Here is a 19826-nt window from a genome sequence, read left to right on the forward strand (position 1 = left end):
CACCCCAGCCCCCATCTCTGTGTATGTGCACGCATGTGTGTATGCACATGCCCCGCTACCCTTACAGCCTATATCCTTTGCTTCTGGGGAGCTGGGGTGCAGCTGTGAACCAGGCTCAGGGGTGTGAGATGAGGAGGTGCCTGGAGTACCTGGAGTGCCTGCCACAAGCTGTGGGTAGTATCTGCTGTGGAGTCTAGGGGAGGTTCTTGCTTTCTTCCTGGGTGGACAGTGCAAGGTGTATGTTTGGGGGTAGCTGGTATAAGATGGAGAGTGAAGGGTGGTTTTCCCTTTCTCTGGGAGATACCTTGGCTTCGTGGACCTGTAACTAAGGGACATATGTCTGTGAGTGACTCATTATGACCCTCTTTCCTCATTCTCTCCATCCTTCAGAACCCCAAATCCGTTCCCAAATTCCCTTCTAGCTCTCATGTCCAACCCTACTCATGTCTGGTGAGCCTAGGGGCCAGGCTGATCTGTCTATGAAGAAAAAGTGGACTGGGTCCCAGGATGAGTAAAACCTCCAATCCCACACTGAACCCTAATCCTGGTCACATACCAAAACCAATTTGGAAACAGGCCACACATTCGTTATGTAGTCAGGGTTGTTTCTATGGCCCAGACTCAGTTTCATCTTTCCAACAGTGGTCTTGGCCTAGGCTAGGCACTCCATCCAAAAAGGCCTGTTCAGAGACTGGTGTGAGGCTCACCTGACCTGATGCCACAGGGGAGCTCAGCGGCTGCCACCTGCCACCCCCATCCCCATCCAACACTTTCAGCCCAAGCATCACTAATTTTTGCAGCTGCTGTGATAAATGGCATTGTCGGCAAAATGACATCTTTCTAATCTGCTGTAAGACAGATGGGTCCCCAAGCAGGCGCTCTCTCCCTCTCTCTCTCTCTCTCTCTCTCTCTCTCTCTCTCTCTCTCTCTGGAGAGCCTGCCCAGGCCAGCTTGCCGAGGTATGGGGAGGATGGGACAGACATGGACTCGGGGTCTGGGAGAAAGAGACTTCAAGGCTCTGAGCCAGGCATGAACGCAGGTGGTTGCTACAAGCCTCTTCCCTAAACATTGCTGGGTCTCTTTTAATATTACTACAGTGATCTCCGTTCTTTACCATCCATACTTAGGAATATTCAATTCAGTTTTCATTTCAGCCAAAAACTCAAATGTTAGCCCAGGTGTGGTGGCGCACACCTGAAATTCTAACCCTCAAAACTAAAGCAGAAGGTTCACAAGGTCAAGGCCAGCCTGGGCTGCACAGCAAGACCCTGTCTTTTAAAAGGAAACAAAATCCTGGAGTGGTAGGGTGGGGTGGGGGGTGGGGCTCCCTCAGTAAACTGGCTGGCACACAAGTACCAGGACTTGAGTTTGATCCCCAGCTCCTGGTAAAAAACACTGGATGTGACAGCCCAACCTGTAGTCCCAGCCCTGAGGTGGAAACAAGAGGATTTGGGGGGATTCTCTGGCCAGCGAGGCCAGCCAAATTGAGGAGCTTCCAGTTCAATGAAACAAAACAAAACAAAAAACAAAAAACAAAAAAAAAACACTGGTCTCAAAAATTAAAGTGGAGAAGAATTGAGGCATACTCCTAATGTTAACTCTTTTCAAAGGATGCACACATATGTGTAACCACACACACATGGGTGTGCATACACTTGAACACCTAACACACACACAAAACAGTTTTTTAAAACCCCTGAATACTTCTTGGTCTTACAAGGATGAATCATTTGGGAAGCCTGGTGATGCAGGCCTAGAACCCCAGTTACTCTGAAGGCTGGTGGAGGGCGATCCAGAGTTCAAGGCCCGCCTGGGCTGCAACGTAAGTTTAAAACCAGCCTGTTTTAAAATAAGGGAGGGAGTTGGGTGTGGTGGCATGCATCTTTAATCTTAGCCCTTGAGAAGCAGAGGTAGGCAGATATCTGTGCATTCAAGACCAGCCTGATCTACATTGAGAGTTCCAGTACAGCCAGGATCACAAAGAGAGACTCTCTCTCAATAAAATAAAACAGAGGGGACAAGCCATCAGACACTGATTCTGGTTCCAAATGTCCCCCCTCTGGCTGAGCCAGTGGGGTCTTGAAGGGTAGGAATCAAGAGTCAAGGAATGGCAGATTCCTGCTTGGAAGGCCCCAGCCCACAGGTACCACCCAAAAGCAGGTGGAGTCAGGCCTGGCCCTGAGGACTGAGGCAATGCTGCCCTCCCCTGGTCACACTGATGTCCTTCGCCAGGCTGAGCTGCTGAGATTGGGAATGGAGCAAATGACTCTCCAAAGATAGCATGTGACACTCAGACCCCCTCCCAGTAGCCCACAGGCTGACCACAGCCTCCAGCACTTCCCATGCTGGCTGGCTTTCTCTAACTGCCCAAAGTCTTCCGGAAATACTGTCTTCGCCGAGTGGAGTGTCGTGTGCTAATCCCACACTTGGGAGCCTGAGGACTGCTTGGGCTACAAAATAAACAAACAAAACCACTGTGTCCTATCTAGCGAAAGCCCTCGGGCTTCGGCTGGAACTCTTTGCTAGAGCTTCCAGGCAGCCAGCACCCTCTGGTCTCCCTGCATGCTGTCACTGCCTCTACCTGCCCCCAAGTCTCCACATATCCATCTGGGTCCTTCTCCAGGAGCCTGTCTTTCCCGATCCCAAACCGAGATGACCCCTCCCATTTCTGCCCACGTCCCCGCCCCTGTCTTGAGGAATGACCCTGGCAGGGACCAGAGAGACAGCCCTAGCACTGGAGAGAATTTCAACTTTATCCAGGGCGATCCCTGGCACTATCGGAAAGGGACCGCGAGGCCCAGGGAAGCGCAGGGAAAGGCCCCACAGCCTGTCAGTGGCCACTCTGAGGTGGGCCTGCCCGGGCTCCCTGCAAGTCACACAGCTGCTTCCCCTAGTGGCCAGCATGGAACCCCATGTGTACAGGATGCAGTACCAAGGATCCCTAGCCCCGCACCCAGAGCAGGGTCCAGAGGAAGCGGCTGAAAATGTGTACAAAACAAAGGAATGAATAAACAAAAATATTTATCTAATGCCTCTGTGTGCTGGCTCCTCATCAGGCACCAGCTCTGCTAAAGGAATCCATAGGAGATCAGGTTGCTCAATGCGGTACAGAAAAAAATAGCATCTGTGAGGAGGGAGGGGCGCGGACTAACGCTGGCCTCAGTCAAGAATGTCCACAACCAACGGGCACAAGTGGGGCGAGTGTTTGATGCCCATGGTGAAGGCAGGTATGCGGGGCTTGTGCACGGTGACCGGCTGGACATTGTGGGAGCCAGGGCCAGGCCGAAGTGTGTGGTCCAGCGGGTAGGCAAAGCGCTTGGCCGCGCTAAACACGGGGCTGCGGTTCTGGTAGACAGACGGCTCGGGTCGGGCGTGCATAGCAGGCCCGGGACCTCCCGCTATGTCCTCTTTGTAGAACCAGTTCTTGCTTGAGGGGCCCAGACTATAGCAAGGGGCGGCTCGGAAGACGGGGGTGTTGGGTCCCAGTGCGAGCGGCAGCTGGTACTGGTTGGAGGCCGGGTTGGGATCCATCACTCTGCATGGACACCGGTAGCCGATCGAGAACTGGGGAGCCGTCCGTTCCCCAGGGGGCCGAGTCTTCTCCAGGTTGTAGTGGCAGGGAGCTGGCGTGGTGCTTAGGCCTGAAAGGGAGGAAGAGGGGGAGAACCTCACAGGCCCCGATACCAGCTGCTGCCTCGTCTCAGGGGGAGCTGAGTTCTTGCCCAGCCCTGGGGGCTTAAAAAAAACAAAACAGTGCAAAACAGTTTAGGACTGCATGGCACTGTGGGCAAGGAAAGACAGTCACCACGATGGTGACATGGTGGCCATAAAACAAAAGCCATCACTGCCGGTGAGGCAGTGACTCCTTGGCAGTCAACATGATGATGGCATTGCCCCGTGTCTCATGACAGCACCAGGAAATTTCCTTTAGGTCATTAGTCTGTGAGCTCATCAGCACGACAATATTGCCACTCTGACATGAGCCCTGTGACATCATACCACGATGTATATCATAACGTTGGCTTCTATGCATAAAAGCACATAGGTGGGAATGGCAGCATCATGAGACTTGTCTTTTTTTTTTTTTAATATAACCCTGGCTGGCCGGAACAGGCTGTGTAGACCAGGCTGTCCTCTGCTTTCCAAGTGCCGAGATGACTACTGTGTGCCACCATACTTCGCTCACACTGGTGTCTTGGTGTGACAATGAGCAGATGCCGGCCTTCTCAGATACGCCCCTGCTGTGCCCCTTCCCAGGTTCTAAGGATGGATGCCTCCCACACCCCATCCTCCCCACGGCCCGTCTTCCCAGCCCATCTTACGAAGATTGGAGATGCGCTCCTCCATGGGGACCTGGGGGCAGGTAGATATTCCAAAACGAGTCGCTTTGGGGTCCAAGAAATAGCAAGGCCCGGGGCTGTATGTGTCTATGATCCCTGCAGGGGACAAAGAGGGGCCACAGCTGCCACCCCACCAAGGACTCTCTTCAGATTCCTCGGGGGGGGGGGGGGGGGGTCTGTGTGCTTTGATTTCCTCATCTGTAAAATGGGATCTTCTGTGCATGACCGCCAGAGACTTCTGGAAGGGCCAGATAAGAACAGGCAGACCACAGCGTGGTTAGTCTCCTACCACAGACGCTTCCGGGTTGGTGCCAAGGGTAATGGCAACCACTGCAGCTACCGTGAATATTGAGAAAGGGCTCAGTCCCAGCCAAGAAACCTCTGCCGAGGAGATGTGACTGGGGGGGGGGCGGGGGGGCATCTAAACCTCAGGCCCCCAAACACATGACCATATCCCCACCTAACCTCTCATCTCACTGGCTTGGGCTGTCCGTCACGGGTCATCTTTGACTACTGCAAGTGTCCCCAGCAGACTATGAGACACACAGAGCCAAAGAGCCCCAGGGAACGTGAGCCCCGCTCTGCTGGTGAGAGTTCTAGGCCCCCCACCGCTCCCTGGGGGGATCTGCCTGACTTCCTCACATGTGGGGGTCCACTTAGGGAATTTTACTGGCTTCCTCCTGTCTCCATCTTCACCAGCCCAAGCCCCCAGCGGCCTATGGATGCAATCTTAGACAGCCGCCCTGACCCTTCAGGCACAGACCGCGGGGACTGCTCACGTTTCTCAGTGTGCCGCGAGTGTAGGGTGTAAGCCGGCTCCTGAAACATGGAGATGTCGTGGGCTATGTAGCCAGTACAGGATGGCCGGAGGTACTTGGCAGGCCCTGGACCTGTGAGGACAGACAGGACAATCTTTAGCCTCGGCCCCCAGTGCGATCGATGCGCCATGAGAACACAAGGGCCTTTGCTCTGGCTGATGGCACGCTGCCACAGAGCCGGGCATCGAGCTGAGCCCTACAAGGAAGGTAGTATGCGGAGCTGAGATGCAACTTCCTGTGGACCCGCAGCCTGTTACAGAAAGACAACAGTCACAGTTCATTGAGAACTTGGTCTCTACTAAGACCCATGCTAACCACTTGATATTGTTATTTCACTTGAGCCTCTAGAGAACCTTATTAAGACAGACACTCTTGTCTTTTCCATCTCACAGACAACAATACTGAGGCAAAAAAAAAAAAAAAAAAAGTAATCTATCCAGCTACAGTAACTGGTGATGTGAGAATCAACAGAACCCAAACATTTAATCACTGCTCTAAAACACTTCCCAGGTAATGATCAGTCAATAGCAACCTAGTGAGAATTCTCCACTGAAAAGAAATAGAAATCACTAAAGGTAGGGCTGGTGAAGTAGCTGACTGGTAGAGTTCTCACCTATAATGGATGGGTCCCTGGCTTCAATCCCTAGCACCTTGCAAAGTGGAAAACCAAGCTAAATGCTCTAATCTTTTCCCCAAAACATGCTGTACGCCCCCACGCTCCAACTCTCTTCCCGGTCTCACGGAGCCAGTGAGTGGGCCTAGCTTGGAGGTGCAGGTTGCTTTAAGGACTTGCGGGAATGTTCGTGGGGCTTCACAGGAGGCGGGGCTGGCAGGCGAGGCCCTTGACAGCAACCTAGGCCCTAGGCTCTCACCTTTGATTGTGGCCATGACGACAGGGGTCTGCTTTATCTCCTGCCATGAGGGCACTTCTTCCTCCTTCTCTGGGTGCTGTGCATAGAACACACAGTTCCTGGCTCCCTTGGGCAGTTTCATGGTGAAGGCTGAGAGGAAACATGAGCAGTTACAAGCAGTGCCTGAGAGACCAGGAGACAGTACCCCCCCACCCAGATCCCTCTATCCACTACCCACCCCACTTCAGAGACTCCCAGACAGCTGGGGTCTGTGGGGAAGAAGTCTGGGCTCAGCAGCTGAAGCCACAGAGGGGCATCAGCCAGCCACGGCCCGGTGGCTGGAGTGCAGGATGACATCACACCACGGCAGAACTTGTACTGTGAGGCCCGGAGTGTTTATTTCCCCCGTTGCCGTGGTGCCTGAAGGGTGGCGTAGCAGTGCTCCGTGAGCGCTCTGAGCGCTGCTACAGGAAAATTCAACCCCATTGCCCACTCTTACATCCAACCAGGCTGAACACCCTGGGCATCCCTCGCGAAGAAGAAACTAAGGTCAAGGCAGGAGTAGTGAGTGGCAAGGCCCTGAGCCAGCGACTCACTACCAGTGGGTATCTTATGACTGGGCACAGGAACAGCAAGGGTGAGTAGGTCCTGGGTGAAGGGTTCCTGTCCACCTCCACAGCCCTCTGGGACCTTCTACCCCTCTGTCCCTTCCACCTTCCTCTCCCAGACTCTGGACGAGTCCTATCTTCCATCAGTCTTCCTGTTTAAGCGAACGTATTTCCCACTAAGGTGTGACTGTCTCACGGCCCCTTCCCAGACTCCTTTGCCAGGGCATGATATCTTTAAAGAGCCACGTCTAGCTAAAGGAGGGGCATTACCTCATGGTGGCATTTCAGACACGGAGTGAAGGACAAACAGAGATAGAGGGTTCACACTGATGTTCACAGCAGCGGCTTCCCATGGCTATGGTAGAGAGCACCTCTGATGGAGCATGTTGGGAAATACTGAGGGCTGGAGCCGCTATGTAGGCTCCACGTGATGAAGGGATGAGCCCCGGGGGCTGGGAAAACCCCAGAAACCTCTTCACCCCCAAGAGCTTAGGAGGATCCAGGGCTCAGTCTTCAATCCACCAGTGGGATTTGATTTGAGCCAGGCTAAGAAAGGTCTTCATTTCATAGGAACTAAAGGACAAGGAGAGTGGCCTTTCGATGGGGTTTGTCACCACCCCAGTGTGGACACTGAGACCACAACAGAGATCAAGTGTAGACGGGCTTTTCTTTGGGTCACCAGCTCACAAAAAAAAAAAAAAAAAAAAACAGAGACTTATTGATTATAAAAGCTTGGCCTATAGCTTAGGCTCGTCCCACCAGCTCTTAGAACTTAGATGAACCTATTTCTATTCATCTACGTGTTGCCGTGGGACTCATGGCTTTTACCTCTCCTCCTGCATGTCTTGCTCCCTCTCCCTCTGGCTGGGGGTTCCACCTTTCTTCCTCCCAGAGGTCTCTGTCCCTAGAAATCCCGCCTAACCTCTTCCTGCCTAGCTAATGGCCATTCAGCTCTTTCTTAAACCGATCAGGGTGACAGACCTTCACACAGGGTAAAGGAATCACCCACAACAATCAAGGACTAATCCAGAGCCCCCAACTTCATCAGTGGCAGGAATACCAGGACACAAAATTCAGGACTCTCTTCAGGTCACAGTCTCACTGCTCACTGAGCTGCTGTTGGGGTGGTGATCTGAACTCGTGGCAGCCACCCAGCACAGTCATCCACCATCAGGCATGCTGGGAAATCAAGATTCCTGGGGACTGAAAGGCTCAGAACAGAGAGCAGACTCCTAGGCATCAGCAGCAGCCCCTCTTCTGGAGGACCATATCTACCTGTTCACCCCACCCTGTGAGCACTCCAGGCAGCCCCCTCCCCTGCCTGGTGGGATTCTCCAAATGCTTCCCTCCCAGGGATCTGTTCTATGGCTGTCACATGTCCTTATACATAGCTTTCTTGAGGAAATGGATTCCCCACCTTCAACTGGCCTGGGCTGTCCTCTGCTCCATGCCCTCACTTGCTCCCTACCTCTGATGGAGTCTGGGATCTCCTGAAGCAGGCCTTTGGCCCTGCCCAGTCGATAGTTCTTCCACTCATGGCCCCCCTCCTTGTATCTTAGAGTCTCCTTCTTTGTCACATGGGTTCCAGTGTCCAGAAGTAACTCTCCTCAGCTTCTCAGGGCCACCAGTCCCTCACTTACAATCTGGTGGCCCTGGTTCGTGACTGCCTCTGCCCTTCTAACTCCTGCCATGACCCTGGTAGCTTTGGCCCACGGAGGACCCACTCCCCAATCAGTGCCTGGTCCTCCTCATGTGCCGAGGACCTCTACCAACTCCCTCTCAGGCCGTGTTCCCAGCAGTGGTTCCGGGCTTCCCACGGCTGCCTCCCTCAGAGACTGCTGAGCCTCGACCTCCTCCTCACCCTCAGGCCCTTCCTGCCTTCAGAGCTCTCAACCTTGGATCTGGCAACCTCGATGAGCCTCACCTCTGGGCAGCTTGCTCCCCTGTCCCCAGACATTGTCCCAGCATGTCTACTTCCCTCTGCATGACTAGGGCTTCATGCAGTTCCTCCTCACCTGCACCAAGCAAAAACAGGCTGGAGCCGGGCGGTGGTGGTGCACGGCTTTAATCCCAGCACTCAGGAGGCAGAGGCAGGCGGATCTCTGTGAGTTCGAGGCCAGCCTGGGCTACCAAGTGAGTTCCAGAACAGGCTCCAAAGCTACACAGAGAAACCCTGTCTCGAAAAACAAACAAACAAAAAACAAAAACAGGCCGGAAGCCAGACCTACCTACTTCCACTTCCCCCCCCGGAAGCTGTAGCTGCTCCCCACAGGTTTCCACATGTCATCTGGCACCCACGGTCACCTCTGATAGCCAAGGCCCCTTCCGTCTGCTAAAAACTGTGCTTCTGGGGGCTGGACAGTGATCAAGAGCACTTGCAGTTCTTCCAGAGAACTGGGGTTCCATTCCCAGAACCCACTTCGGGGGTCTCATAACCTCTTGTAACTGCAGTTCCAGGGGATCCAGTGCCTTCTTCGGCCTTCTAGGGCTCTGCGTGCATGTGGTATGCATACATACACTCAAATGTACACACATACACACAAAATGAATAAATAAATCTTCTTAAAAATGAAAAACAGCCCTGCTCTTGAACTCATACCTGTCTGTACCCACCTGTCCCTCTCCACCATCCACAGACAAGTTTACTCAAAGGGTGTTTTCTCCTGTGGTGGCCAGTCTTGCCTCCCTTTCCTCCTTGACTCACTGAAAGCTGGCTGGAGGCCTGCTGCCCCACCCATGCTAGGCTGGACTAGCTGCCCGCAGGCCTGCACACAGTGCGCTCTTAGCATCATCTTCTGATTTAGCCTCACCGGCCAACACGGCTGACCACTCCCTGCACCCCCCAGAACCTCTCCTGGCTCCAGGATGTTCTCCTGGTTTTCCTTCCCTGGTTTTGACTGTCCCTTTCCAGGCTCTCTTCTGGCTCTTCTTCCTCACCCTGACCTTTCAGTCTTGGCAAATGCTTATTAATCACAGAATGGAAAATAGTAAGTTTACTTGGAAGCAGTCTGGCAGGCTCTCCCTCACCCAGGTGATGCACGAGAAAATGGCTCAGTGGATAATAGGCTTGCTGTGCGAGCCTGAAGATCTGAGTTCAGACTCAGAGGACCCACACAAAAAGCTGCGTGGAGCAGCGTATGCCTGTAATCCCAGCACTGGGGCGGAACGCCTGGCCATCAGCTTACCTGATCAGTGAGTTCCAGGTGCAGAGAGAGTCTTTGCCTCAAAAAAGAAGGTGGGGAGCAATGGAGGAAGACCCACACAGGTGTACATATATATGTATGTATGTATGTATACATATACATCACACACAAAAGCTGTTTATTATTATTATTCTATTATTTTGTGTCATATGGGTATGTGCATGCCACAGAGAAAAGAGAAGAAAAGAGAGATTAAAAAGAAAACTAACGGGGCTAAAGAGATGGCTTAGAGGTTAAGAACACTGGCTGTTCTTCCAGAGGTCCTGAGTTCAATTCCCAGCACCCATATGATGGCTCACAACCATCTGTAATGAGATCTGGCTCCTTCTTCTGGCCTGCAGGGATACATGCAAACAGAACACCGTATACATAATAAATAAATAAATCTTAAACAAAAAAAAAAAAAGAAAGAAAGAAAAGAAAAGAAAACCAACTGTCAGTACCTGGTGTTTCCAAGCCCAGACCTGGATCATGGTCTCACTTTAGGTCACTCTTCATCTGCCCGAGGCAGTCCCCTCCCCTCCTGGGCCTCCTCCCTTAGTGTCACATCAACAAGTCCCCAACATTCCTCTGCTCGCCTATATTCTCAGCAGCACTAGGTTCGTGCGTGCACCACGCCACTTGGGTTTCACATGAGGGGCAAAATCAACACGCCCAGCTCACTATAGTTGAAGATGACCTTTTGATCCTCCTGTCTCTACCTCCCAAGTGCTAAGATGGCAAGTGGGAGCCACCCACCACCATGCCTGATTTTATTTGGTTCATCTGATCAAACCTAGGACTTTAGACATGCTAAACAAGCCTTCTACCAACTAAGCTACATCCATAGCCCCCAAAGAACTTCCTGTGAGACGTTCCCCACCCCAAGTCCATCTCAGTGTATCCCCTACCATCCACCTTAGTGCCGGAGCCTGGGGCTTGTCCTGCACACCCTTCTTGTCTTTACACAACTCTTTACTGCACAGCCAACCACCAAGTCACTTTGGGGAGCTTATAAGTCCCCAAAAGTCAGGCTTCTATATATTAGGCGCCCCTCTGCCCCCAGTGTGCGCCCCCAACATAGTGCCTGGCGCAGAGAGGGGATGAATCTGTTGATAAAGTGCCTGCCACACATCATGAGTGCCTGAGTTCAGATCCCTGGCGCACCTCTAGGACTCTAGAGCTAAGGAGCAGGCCTGAGAGCAGAGAGAGGCAGATCCTTGGACCGCTTGGACCGGTCAGTCAATGAGCTCCGGGTTCGGGGACAAGGCCCTGAGTTAAAAGCTAAGGTAGGGGACTGGGGAGATGGCTCAGCCGTTAAACTCCTCCAAAGGACCTGAGTTCAGTGGGCAGCCCCCACATCATGGGCTCACAACTGCCTGTGATGCCAGCTGCAGCAGATCTGATATCCTCTCCTCCCTCTACCCACACCTGCACACATGTGGCATACATGCACACAGACATGCATTAATAATAATAATAATAATAATAATAATAATAATAATAATAATAAAAACCTAAGGTGACCGGCTGACTAGACAGCCCAGTGGGTAAAGGTACTTGCCACCAAGACTGAAGACCTAAATTTGAACCCTGGGACCCAAGTGGTAGGAGAGAATTCCCGAGAGTAGTCCTCTGTCCTCCACATGTGTGTTCTGACATGTATTCATGCACACACACATTAAAAATAAGATGTACAGCCGGGCGGTGGTGGCACACGCCTTTAATCCCAGCACTCGGGAGGCAGAGGCAGGCGGATCTCTGTGAGTTCGAGGCCAGCCTGGGCTACCAAGTGAGTTCCAGGAAAAGTGCAAAAGCTACACAAGAGAAACCTTGTCTCGGAAAAAAAAAAAAAAAAAAAAAAAAAAGATGTACAGCAATTAAGGAAGACACCTGATGTTGAGCTCTGGCCTCAACAGACATGTGTACAAATGTACACACACACACACACACACACACACACACACACACACACACACACACACACACATGTTCCCACGTATGCACTCATATGGACACATGAATACACAACATGTATATATACACTGAAAGAAAAATATTTTGAAGGTGCAGCTCCGGTCTAGCTGTGTGAGGCCTGAATTCAATCCTTAGCAGAAGGGATGGAGGAGAACTGCTTTGAGTAATTCTTTGGCTCACTGGTTAATCAGGGGAATACACTCCGCCAGCAGGAAGGAGCAGAGCATCCTTTCTGAGTGCAGACACGGGCCCATCCCGTTCACTGGCCTACCCTTGGCAGGCAGCTGTGCAGAATTATACCCATTATCTGGTGTCACAAAACACACAGAGCTTACCACGGCAGCCTCCTGTCTCACACAGGGCCTGGGGTTTAGGAATCTGGGAGAGACCTGGCTGGAGACTCCGGTTCTAGAGTTCTTGGGAGGGGCAGGCAAGACAGAAGTAGAGCCTGCAGTCATCAGAAAGTCTATTTGGAGAGCTGGCAGATCCGTATCCAAAGATGGCTTGTTCTCCTATTAGGTGAGTTGGCGCTGCCCGTTAGCGAGAGGCCTCCACCTTCCACGGGACACTGAACTGTCCTTATTCGTGGCCAGTCACAGCGAAGCAAAGTAGAAGCCACTGTGACCTGACCCTGGGGGTTGCATCACCTTCCTTCACTGCCTCCTTGGGTGCACGGGCCAGCTCCATCCATCCAGGGCAGGGACTGCACTAGAATGTAAATGCCAGCAGATAGGGACTGCACTGAGGGCTTCTTAGAGACTGGCTGCTGTCAGGTTGTGGGTGTGGGTGTTACGTGCATGGATGTGCAGATGTGTTTGCCTGTGCGTGTGGAAGCCAGAGGTGAATGTGAGCTGTCTTTCTCCACCACTTTCAAACGTATTCTTTTTAAGAGTTTATTTTAATTTTAATCCTATGACACATTTGTCTTTGTGGGTGTGTGCATGTGTAAGGGAATGCCCCAGGAAGCCAGAGGCATCCAATCCCTGGAGCTGGAGGTTCAGGCAGTGGTAAGTTGTCTGATGTGGGTGCTGGGAATTGAACTCAGACCCTCTGGAAGAATAGTTCCCATTCTTACCCACTGAGCCGTCTCTCCAGCCCTCTCTCCACCTTATTTACTTTTTGAGACAGGGTCTTTCACTGAATGCAGAGCTCACAGTTTTAAGACAAACTGGTTAGCTGGTGAACTCTCGGAAACTACCTATACCTACTTCCCAGACGTGGGATTATAAATAAGCCTATGCTTAGCTTTCTACATGGGTGCTGGGGATACAAACTCATGCTTACACCCAGCCGTCTCCCCAGCCCCACCATGAGGTATTTTACTATACAGGGATAAGTAGTCAATGGGCCAGGAATGGCCACAGCCCAAGCTGTGAAGGCTTGTATAGAATACGTACTCCTCCAGCTCCAGACTGGCTGATGGTAGCCTCACCAGCTTGCTCCAGGTGCCTCCCCTAAAGGGATCCTGAGAGTCATAAAGAGTGAGACCCTGGCAGAACCTCCGGGCTCTGTCCTTCAGTTTACAAAGCCTCTGTGTCTCGGTTAGAGGCCATCATCCCAGTATCACGGTGGCTCTGTACAGACGAGGGAAAGGCACAGATAGGTGATATGACTCATCCCGGGCACACAGAAGAGGTTTGGCAAAACCCAACTCCTGGCTCCTCACCCCACATTCTTTCCATTGCCCTGCCTGGGCCGCCAGCTCAGACCCACATCTAAAGCCCATTGCAAGCCTTGGTCCCAGGCCTAAGCAGGTAGTTTTCATCCTTCCAAGAAACCCAGCCGAACCTCTCAAGGGTGCCCAACCCATGCCAGATCCTGAGTGAGTACGCTCACAGATTTTCCACCTAGCTGGGGCCCATTTAGCCCCCTACCCAGAGGCTGTCTCTGCAGGTGGTCAGTGTCCATCAGAACAGCACAGTAAGGGTTAACAGCATGAACTAATATTTAGAAATAGCACATCCCAGAGGGAGTCAGCTGTAGCCAGCTGGTCACAGTCACTGAAGCCACAAGCCTCTGTGGACATGGTATGGCAGGGGAGAGCCTGCTCTGGGGAACCTGAGAGGCCCTGAGAGGGTAGACCACCCCTACCCCCACTCCATAGCCCCAGTATGGCGTAGGTGTGATCCAGAGCCCACCCGGGGTTGGACAGGCAAAGCTCCGCATGGGCCTCCCATCCACAGCCTTGCTCCCAAAGCAACAAAGACAACTTTTCAGCTTCTGAATTGTGTAATTGTTGGGGCTAGCGGCTCCTGCCCGCTGGAGTCTGGCTGCCTGCACTTGGAGGAGCCCCACAGGCTCCTGGGCCAGAAGCCGGAGCAAGACCACTCCTAACAGAGGCTTAGCCTGAGGCTCTGCAGAGACGTTCCTAATTGTGAAACTACAGAGCCAAGGAACCAATGCCTAAAACCCATGTCCCCTTGCACAGGGTAGTCGGCGTTCTGCGTCCTTCATGGCAGAGGGCCAATTCCCTCAGGGCAGGGCCCAAGCAGTTGAAGCACAGCGTTGCTCAGACACCACCCCTTTGAGGGCACAAGCACATGCCATTTACCAGCAGGCTGGCTTTGGCCACAGGCTCCTTGGGTGGAGCCAGTTGGTCAGGGTGCAAAACACCCAGGCTGAGGGCAGGGTGGGGCTGTGGCCACTGCCAGCACTGGCATGCTTCCTCCCAGATACACTGGGAATCGGGGGCAGTAAAGGTGACCAGAAGAACCTGGCCAGGCTGCAGGGCTACACGTTGGTGGGCAAGTAGGAGTCGGTAGGTGTGTGTTGTCTCATTCCCCTAGAGTTCTTGGGGGAAACAGAGGCGGCATACACTATCAGTCATTGAAACTTCCGAGAACTGGCAACCCTCTGACTTCTATGACAGGTGGGAGCACTCTGAGCCATCTTCTTTCCTGTCGCCCCAAGTGTCCTGTCCCTGGAGAGGTGTCCGTCTAGGGGGTGGGAGAGCACTGAGTGAAACCCCCCTGGTCTGGTCGAGCTAGAGAGAAGACTCTATGGAGTCTACACAGAAAAGTCTGTGCGGGGGGAAGAGGGCAGTTAGGACTTCCTGAGGGGGGCAAGACGGGAGCAGGGAGGTAGGGGCAACAGGAGTTGCCCGTGGCTGTCTGGTCAGCCCAGCTGGAGGAAAGTCATGGCAAAGGTTAGCAGGCAGAACGGAGGCAAGAGTCAACCCTGAGGATGCCAGGGAGGTTTAGGTCAGCTCTGCTCGGGACAGGCATGCCCTCGACGCGGGGGTGAGGACAAGGAGCCAGCACTGAGCCCCATCCAGCAGCACTGCTCTGAGTCAGTGGGAGATGATCAGTCATCTCAAGCTACCGGGCCTCAACTCTGATGCTCAGCTTCAGCCCAGGGTCCAAGTCTCATGCAACAGACTCACAGAGGCCGAGCCTGTGTGCCCAGAGCCCCAGTGACCCTCCATCCTGAGAGCCTCAGGTTTCTCTTTTGTCTGAGAACACAGACACTGAGAACCTTATTTCCAAAGGTGTCGAGATCTCAGATGAATGATTCTTTTTCTTCATCTCTCTCTCCCCCACCCCCACCCCTCACCCCAGGAACTAACTTGGTCCTTGCCAATGACCTTGAATTGCTGATTCTCCTGCCTCTACCTCCTGAGTGTTAGGATTAAAGGCTTGTGTCACCACACCCAGGTTTTTTTTTTTTAATTGAATTTTATTTTGTGTATGTTTATGTGCATGTATAACCTGTACGCAGGTACCCATGAAGGCTAGAAAAGGGTATCAGAGCCCCCGAAACTGGAGCTACAGGTAGTTGTGAGCCAGTCAGTGTAAGTACTGGGAACCAAACTCAGGTCCTCTGCAGGAGCTGTGAGCACTCTTGGCTGCTGCGCTATCTCTTTAGCCCCATGCCCAGTTTTTATGGCTGTTGCAGGGCAAACCCAGGGCTTTTAGATGCTGGGCGGGAGCTCCACCGTTTGAGCTACATCCCCCTCCCCACCACCCCAATGCTAGAGATTGAATCTAGGGCCTTGTGTATGCTAGGCAAGTGTTCCGCCGCCTAGTTACCTCTCCTGGTGAATGCTTTACAAACCGGGAACCCCCGGCAGAGACACACAAGCTGGGTCATGAATGCAGCACTGATTGCATTCTTCTTTAGGTCTGTGTTCCTCAGCCCCACCAGCAGCAAGGCTGGGAAGGCTCTGAGCTCATCCTGTCTTAAATCTCAGCCGCGGGATGGGCAGCAGCCACTTGTCTGGAGACTCCCCAGATGGGCAAATGACTCCTGGTGGTGGTGGGCAAGTAGATCTGTGGGTAGGGGCCACGGAAGATGGGAGAAGATGGGTGGCGTGGAACTAGTGCGAATCTCCACCCTAGTCTCTAACTCACAAAAAAGGCAAACACCTCCTCTCCCTTTCATTCTTAAAAAGAAAACTCTATTCCCCCAACATTCCCAGAAGCCTCCCCTCCCCAACCCTGGATCCATATTTGGACAGTAATTGGCTCCTAATGAGGATCAAGTGTCTTGCTGACTCAGAAGAAGGAAAATAAGAAACAAGTCATGGACTCAATGCTTCAGTTACCTAGGGTGCCTGGGTAGTTCTTCAGTTTGTCCAAGTCCCTGTAGAATAGCAACAAATGGCATCTTAGTCAGCTTCGACAGGCACTTATTGAACACCTACTGTATGCAACTGCCTCTGGAGGGGAAAGTTGAAGGTTCACCGATGACATTCCATTGGGGGGCAAGGTGCGTGTGAGTAAGATGTAGACAAACAGGTACCGGAATGTATAGAGTAAAAAGGGGATACAAGACAAATATAGGTTGAGCACCTACTGTATGCCAGCCCCTGGGGTAGGCCTTTGAGACATATTGAAACACTTCACCCTTAGAAATCCAAACGTAAATGAGGAGCTGAAACGCAGGAGAAGGGAGCAGTTAAAGGCCATACAGTCAAGAAAGAGAATTGGGATAGAGAACCAGGCATGGCGAGAGGAGCACCGAGCTAAGGCTCAATGATTTGGCTACCCCTTGTCTGGATCAACTTACTCAAGCCCTTTGATCTCTCCCAGCCTCAGATGCTCCATCCAAATGGGGCTCCGTTCTGTGGAAAGTTGTGAAATGTACTGACATGACTGTTGCTAAGGGCGAGGATTGGGAAGAGGGAAGAGTGGAGCATGGGCTGTGGGCTGCAGCAGGGAGCCCAGTGGGGGGCTATGTGTGAGAGGAGAGAGGTACAGAGGAGCTCCATCCATCCACTGGAGAAACCCAGGCCAGGTCCCATTGCAGCTGGGGCTGGCGGAACTCACTGGGAAAGGCCGCAACAACTCTGCTTTTTCCAGCTCCTGGTTGGGACTAGGCAGGCTTTTGCCTGGGAAGGAGCCAGGAGGAGAAGGCCCCAGCCTGAAGCTCTTAGGTAGGAGCTAAATCCAGGGCCAGATTTCCAGGAGGCAGTGGGTAAGGAAAAACACCAAGATTCTTAGGTCAGGAGGCCTGGGTTCCTGACAGGAAATGGCCAGGCACCTGCCTTTGGCCCTGGACTCTGAGCTGGGCTCTTCCTACACAAAATGAGGGCAAGGGTGCTCAGCCCCCCGCCTTGAGGGTTGTTTTGAAGCACATGTTATCGCAGGACCGAGCTGCACCGTAGGGTCGAGACCTCCAGTCTTTACCGGCAGAGAGAAAGCACAGTCTGTGCGAAGGGAAGGTCAAACTCAGGCCCCAGTCTAGCGCTCTGCTCCAGCGGAGTCCTGTGACCACTGGGGCACCTAAACCTCCACCATCCCCGCAAGGGCAGAAGAGGGCCGGCAGCTCACACTTCCTTTCCCATTCTCAAGCGATCCTGCCCACCGTGTTCTGGAGAATCTAAAGTCTCAGAGACTTTGTCCCAAATCTTTAAAATGGGGCGTGAGTCTAACTTGGCAGCCAAAGGTCCTTCAACCCTGACCAGGAGCAGGAGCCCAGAACGGCCCCTTTAAGAAGGCTGGGGGTGGGAGCAGACAGAGGGAGCCCCCGCCCGAAATCCAAGCGCGGGTCGGCGCCTGCCCCGCCCCCGGAGTTAAGTACCGGACAGCCCTTGCGTCCTAGCCCTTGCGAGGAGCCCTGCTCCCTTGACTTACGACTTGAGACTCGCTGCTGTCCAGACTCCTGCACGCTCTGTTCCCTCGCCTTACAAGTCCAGACACCCAGCCCGCCGCGATGCTTCCCGGCCCAGGACACGGGCTGTCAGCTCCAGCCCTGGCCCTGGCTCTAACCCTGGTCCTGTTGGTTAGATCTGCATCTCCTGGTGAGTGAGGGGCTGAGACCCGGATCCAGCCTAGGGGATCTAATGGGGGCTGCACTCACAGGCCAGGATCAAGAGTCCAAAGGCCTGTACTTCTCTGATCTCTGTTTATGGGGACTTCGGCTACCCCAAGGACTCCGGGTTGTCTGGCTTTCTTGACCCTAGAAAGTCAGATCCTGGGAAAGGGGCCCCTTGGAGTCAGATGGCCAAGGGCGTGGCTCTGCCCACCCAGATTGTCCGGGTCACTCGGGCCACCTCAGTGCTGTCCAGTCTCTTTGCCGGACAGGTTTGGGGTGACCCCAGCGGTACTTAAAGGACACCCATGGCAGTAATAAGTGGGCATCCTGGACACAGATACCCTGAGCCAGAAGTGGGGAGAGCTGTGAGTGGGAAGTAGAGACCAGGCACAATGCCCCACCCCGTGTGTACCCAGCACACCTCTGCCATGGCCGCCTCTAACTGCCTTCTGGCCTCTGTACCCTCTGGCAGCTCTGCCCCTCTCTTAGCTCTGCCCCTCTCTCTTCGTTCCCAGGGGCGGGATGGCTGGTTTCTGCCTCTACCTCCACCCACCTTTAAGCCCTTTTTTCCCCCATCACTGTTCTCATTGAGAGGACCTGGTTAGTGACCACCCACTCTTCAGGTTCCAGAGGCAAGGCTGCTACCCCTCAGATCCCTCAGCCCTGGGGCAGCCCGTGCCACACCCCCTGTCCCAAGCCGTGGTCCCTGAGCAGCAGAGCCTGGGTGAAAGTGTACCTTCTGAGAGGTGCTGGTGCACATCGCCTCTGTCACAGAGCCAGGATTCCTAGCATTACAGCATTCTTCCTTTACTGGAGACAAGGGCTGGTTATGCCATAAGATCTGTAGCCTCAGGGCCCATCAGTCATTACTACCCATGTATGAATCAGGCCTTCAGCCTACATCTTTCAGGACCATTTCCAAGAGCAACTAAGAGCAGAGAAGGAACTTGAGTCTCCCTCCCAGGGGCCCAGGCCACACCCTTGTCATCAGATGGGGGAAACCAGTTCTAAAGAAGGGGATCACAAGGCACCCAGAAGGGAAATGAGTCAGGAAAGGACCCCTGCACTAAGGTGACTCACGGATGGGTCCAGGCTCCCCATCCCCGCTTCACAGACTTCCTAAAATCTCACCGCCCCGGTGGTGAACAGACCTGGGAGATGTGAAAAGGGAGCACCTGAGGTAGCTGGGAGTTCAGCTCATCCAGCCCCCAATTTCCAGCCGAGAGATGGGTCCCAGCAGCCCCTACCTACTTGGGCTTCAACTGAGAACAATTCTCAGATACCGTCTTAGCACCAACAACTTGAGACACGGCACTCAGGCCGCACAGAGATGGGCAGGCTGAATCAGGGTGTGGCAATGTGTGCCCGTAATGCCAGCCCTGAGGAGGCTGAAGTAAAAGGATTTCACTGTGGGTTCAAGGCCAGCCTGGGCTGCAGAATGAGTCCCAGACCAGCCTCAGCTGGAGTGAGACCCTGCCTCAAAAACAAACAAAAGAGAAAAAAGCAGGGGAAGGAGGAAGAAGAGGAGGAGGAGAGGGGGAAGACGAAGGGAGAATGGAGAGAACTCGTATTAATTCAGGAGCTCGGAAAGTGAAGTAAAATTCAAAGAGCAGTTTCTAATGGTGTATAGAAAGCCGTGTGAAAAGTGTGGAGGAAATCAGAAGCCAGATGGGTGGGACAGAGGGCCAGCCGTCCTTGAGTCAAGCCCTGAAGGGTGGGAAGGGAGTCTGTACTCCTGTCTGCGGTCCTCAGCCTGGACAGGAGCGGGAGGTGGGTGTAACAGGGTGTTGAAATA

The 19826-nt window shown here is 53.2% G+C and overlaps 2 protein-coding genes across 3 annotated transcripts in view; one reads left to right on the forward strand and one right to left on the reverse strand.

The window, feature by feature from the left end:
• Window positions 1-3004: 3004 nt before the first annotated feature.
• Cimap1c (ciliary microtubule associated protein 1C) lies at window positions 3005-15956 on the reverse strand. 2 transcript variants are annotated; one of them, XM_076576344.1, is made up of 5 exons: window positions 15805-15956; window positions 6031-6159; window positions 5120-5230; window positions 4323-4436; window positions 3005-3641 (listed from the first exon to the last, which is right to left on the reverse strand). In XM_076576344.1, the coding sequence occupies exons 1-5, from the start codon at window positions 15863-15865 to the stop codon at window positions 3160-3162; spliced, it is 897 nt and encodes a 298-aa protein (XP_076432459.1). In that variant the 5' UTR covers window positions 15866-15956; the 3' UTR covers window positions 3005-3159. The 2 variants fall into 2 exon arrangements, with proteins under 2 accessions (XP_076432459.1, XP_006971657.1); XM_006971595.4 differs by lacking the exon at window positions 15805-15956 and adding an exon at window positions 6248-6386.
• Window positions 15957-17785: 1829 nt separating this feature from the next.
• Window positions 17786-19826, forward strand: part of Cspg4 (chondroitin sulfate proteoglycan 4) — a 37385-nt gene continuing 35344 nt past the window's right edge. The window contains exon 1 of the mRNA XM_006971549.4: window positions 17786-18017. Coding sequence (XP_006971611.1) covers window positions 17930-18017 — 88 coding nt within the window. The 5' untranslated portion in view covers window positions 17786-17929. The remainder of the gene's footprint in view (window positions 18018-19826) is intronic.

Source organism: Peromyscus maniculatus, chromosome 7 (genome assembly GCF_049852395.1).
Source record: "Peromyscus maniculatus bairdii isolate BWxNUB_F1_BW_parent chromosome 7, HU_Pman_BW_mat_3.1, whole genome shotgun sequence".
Taxonomy (NCBI): domain Eukaryota; kingdom Metazoa; phylum Chordata; class Mammalia; order Rodentia; family Cricetidae; genus Peromyscus; species Peromyscus maniculatus.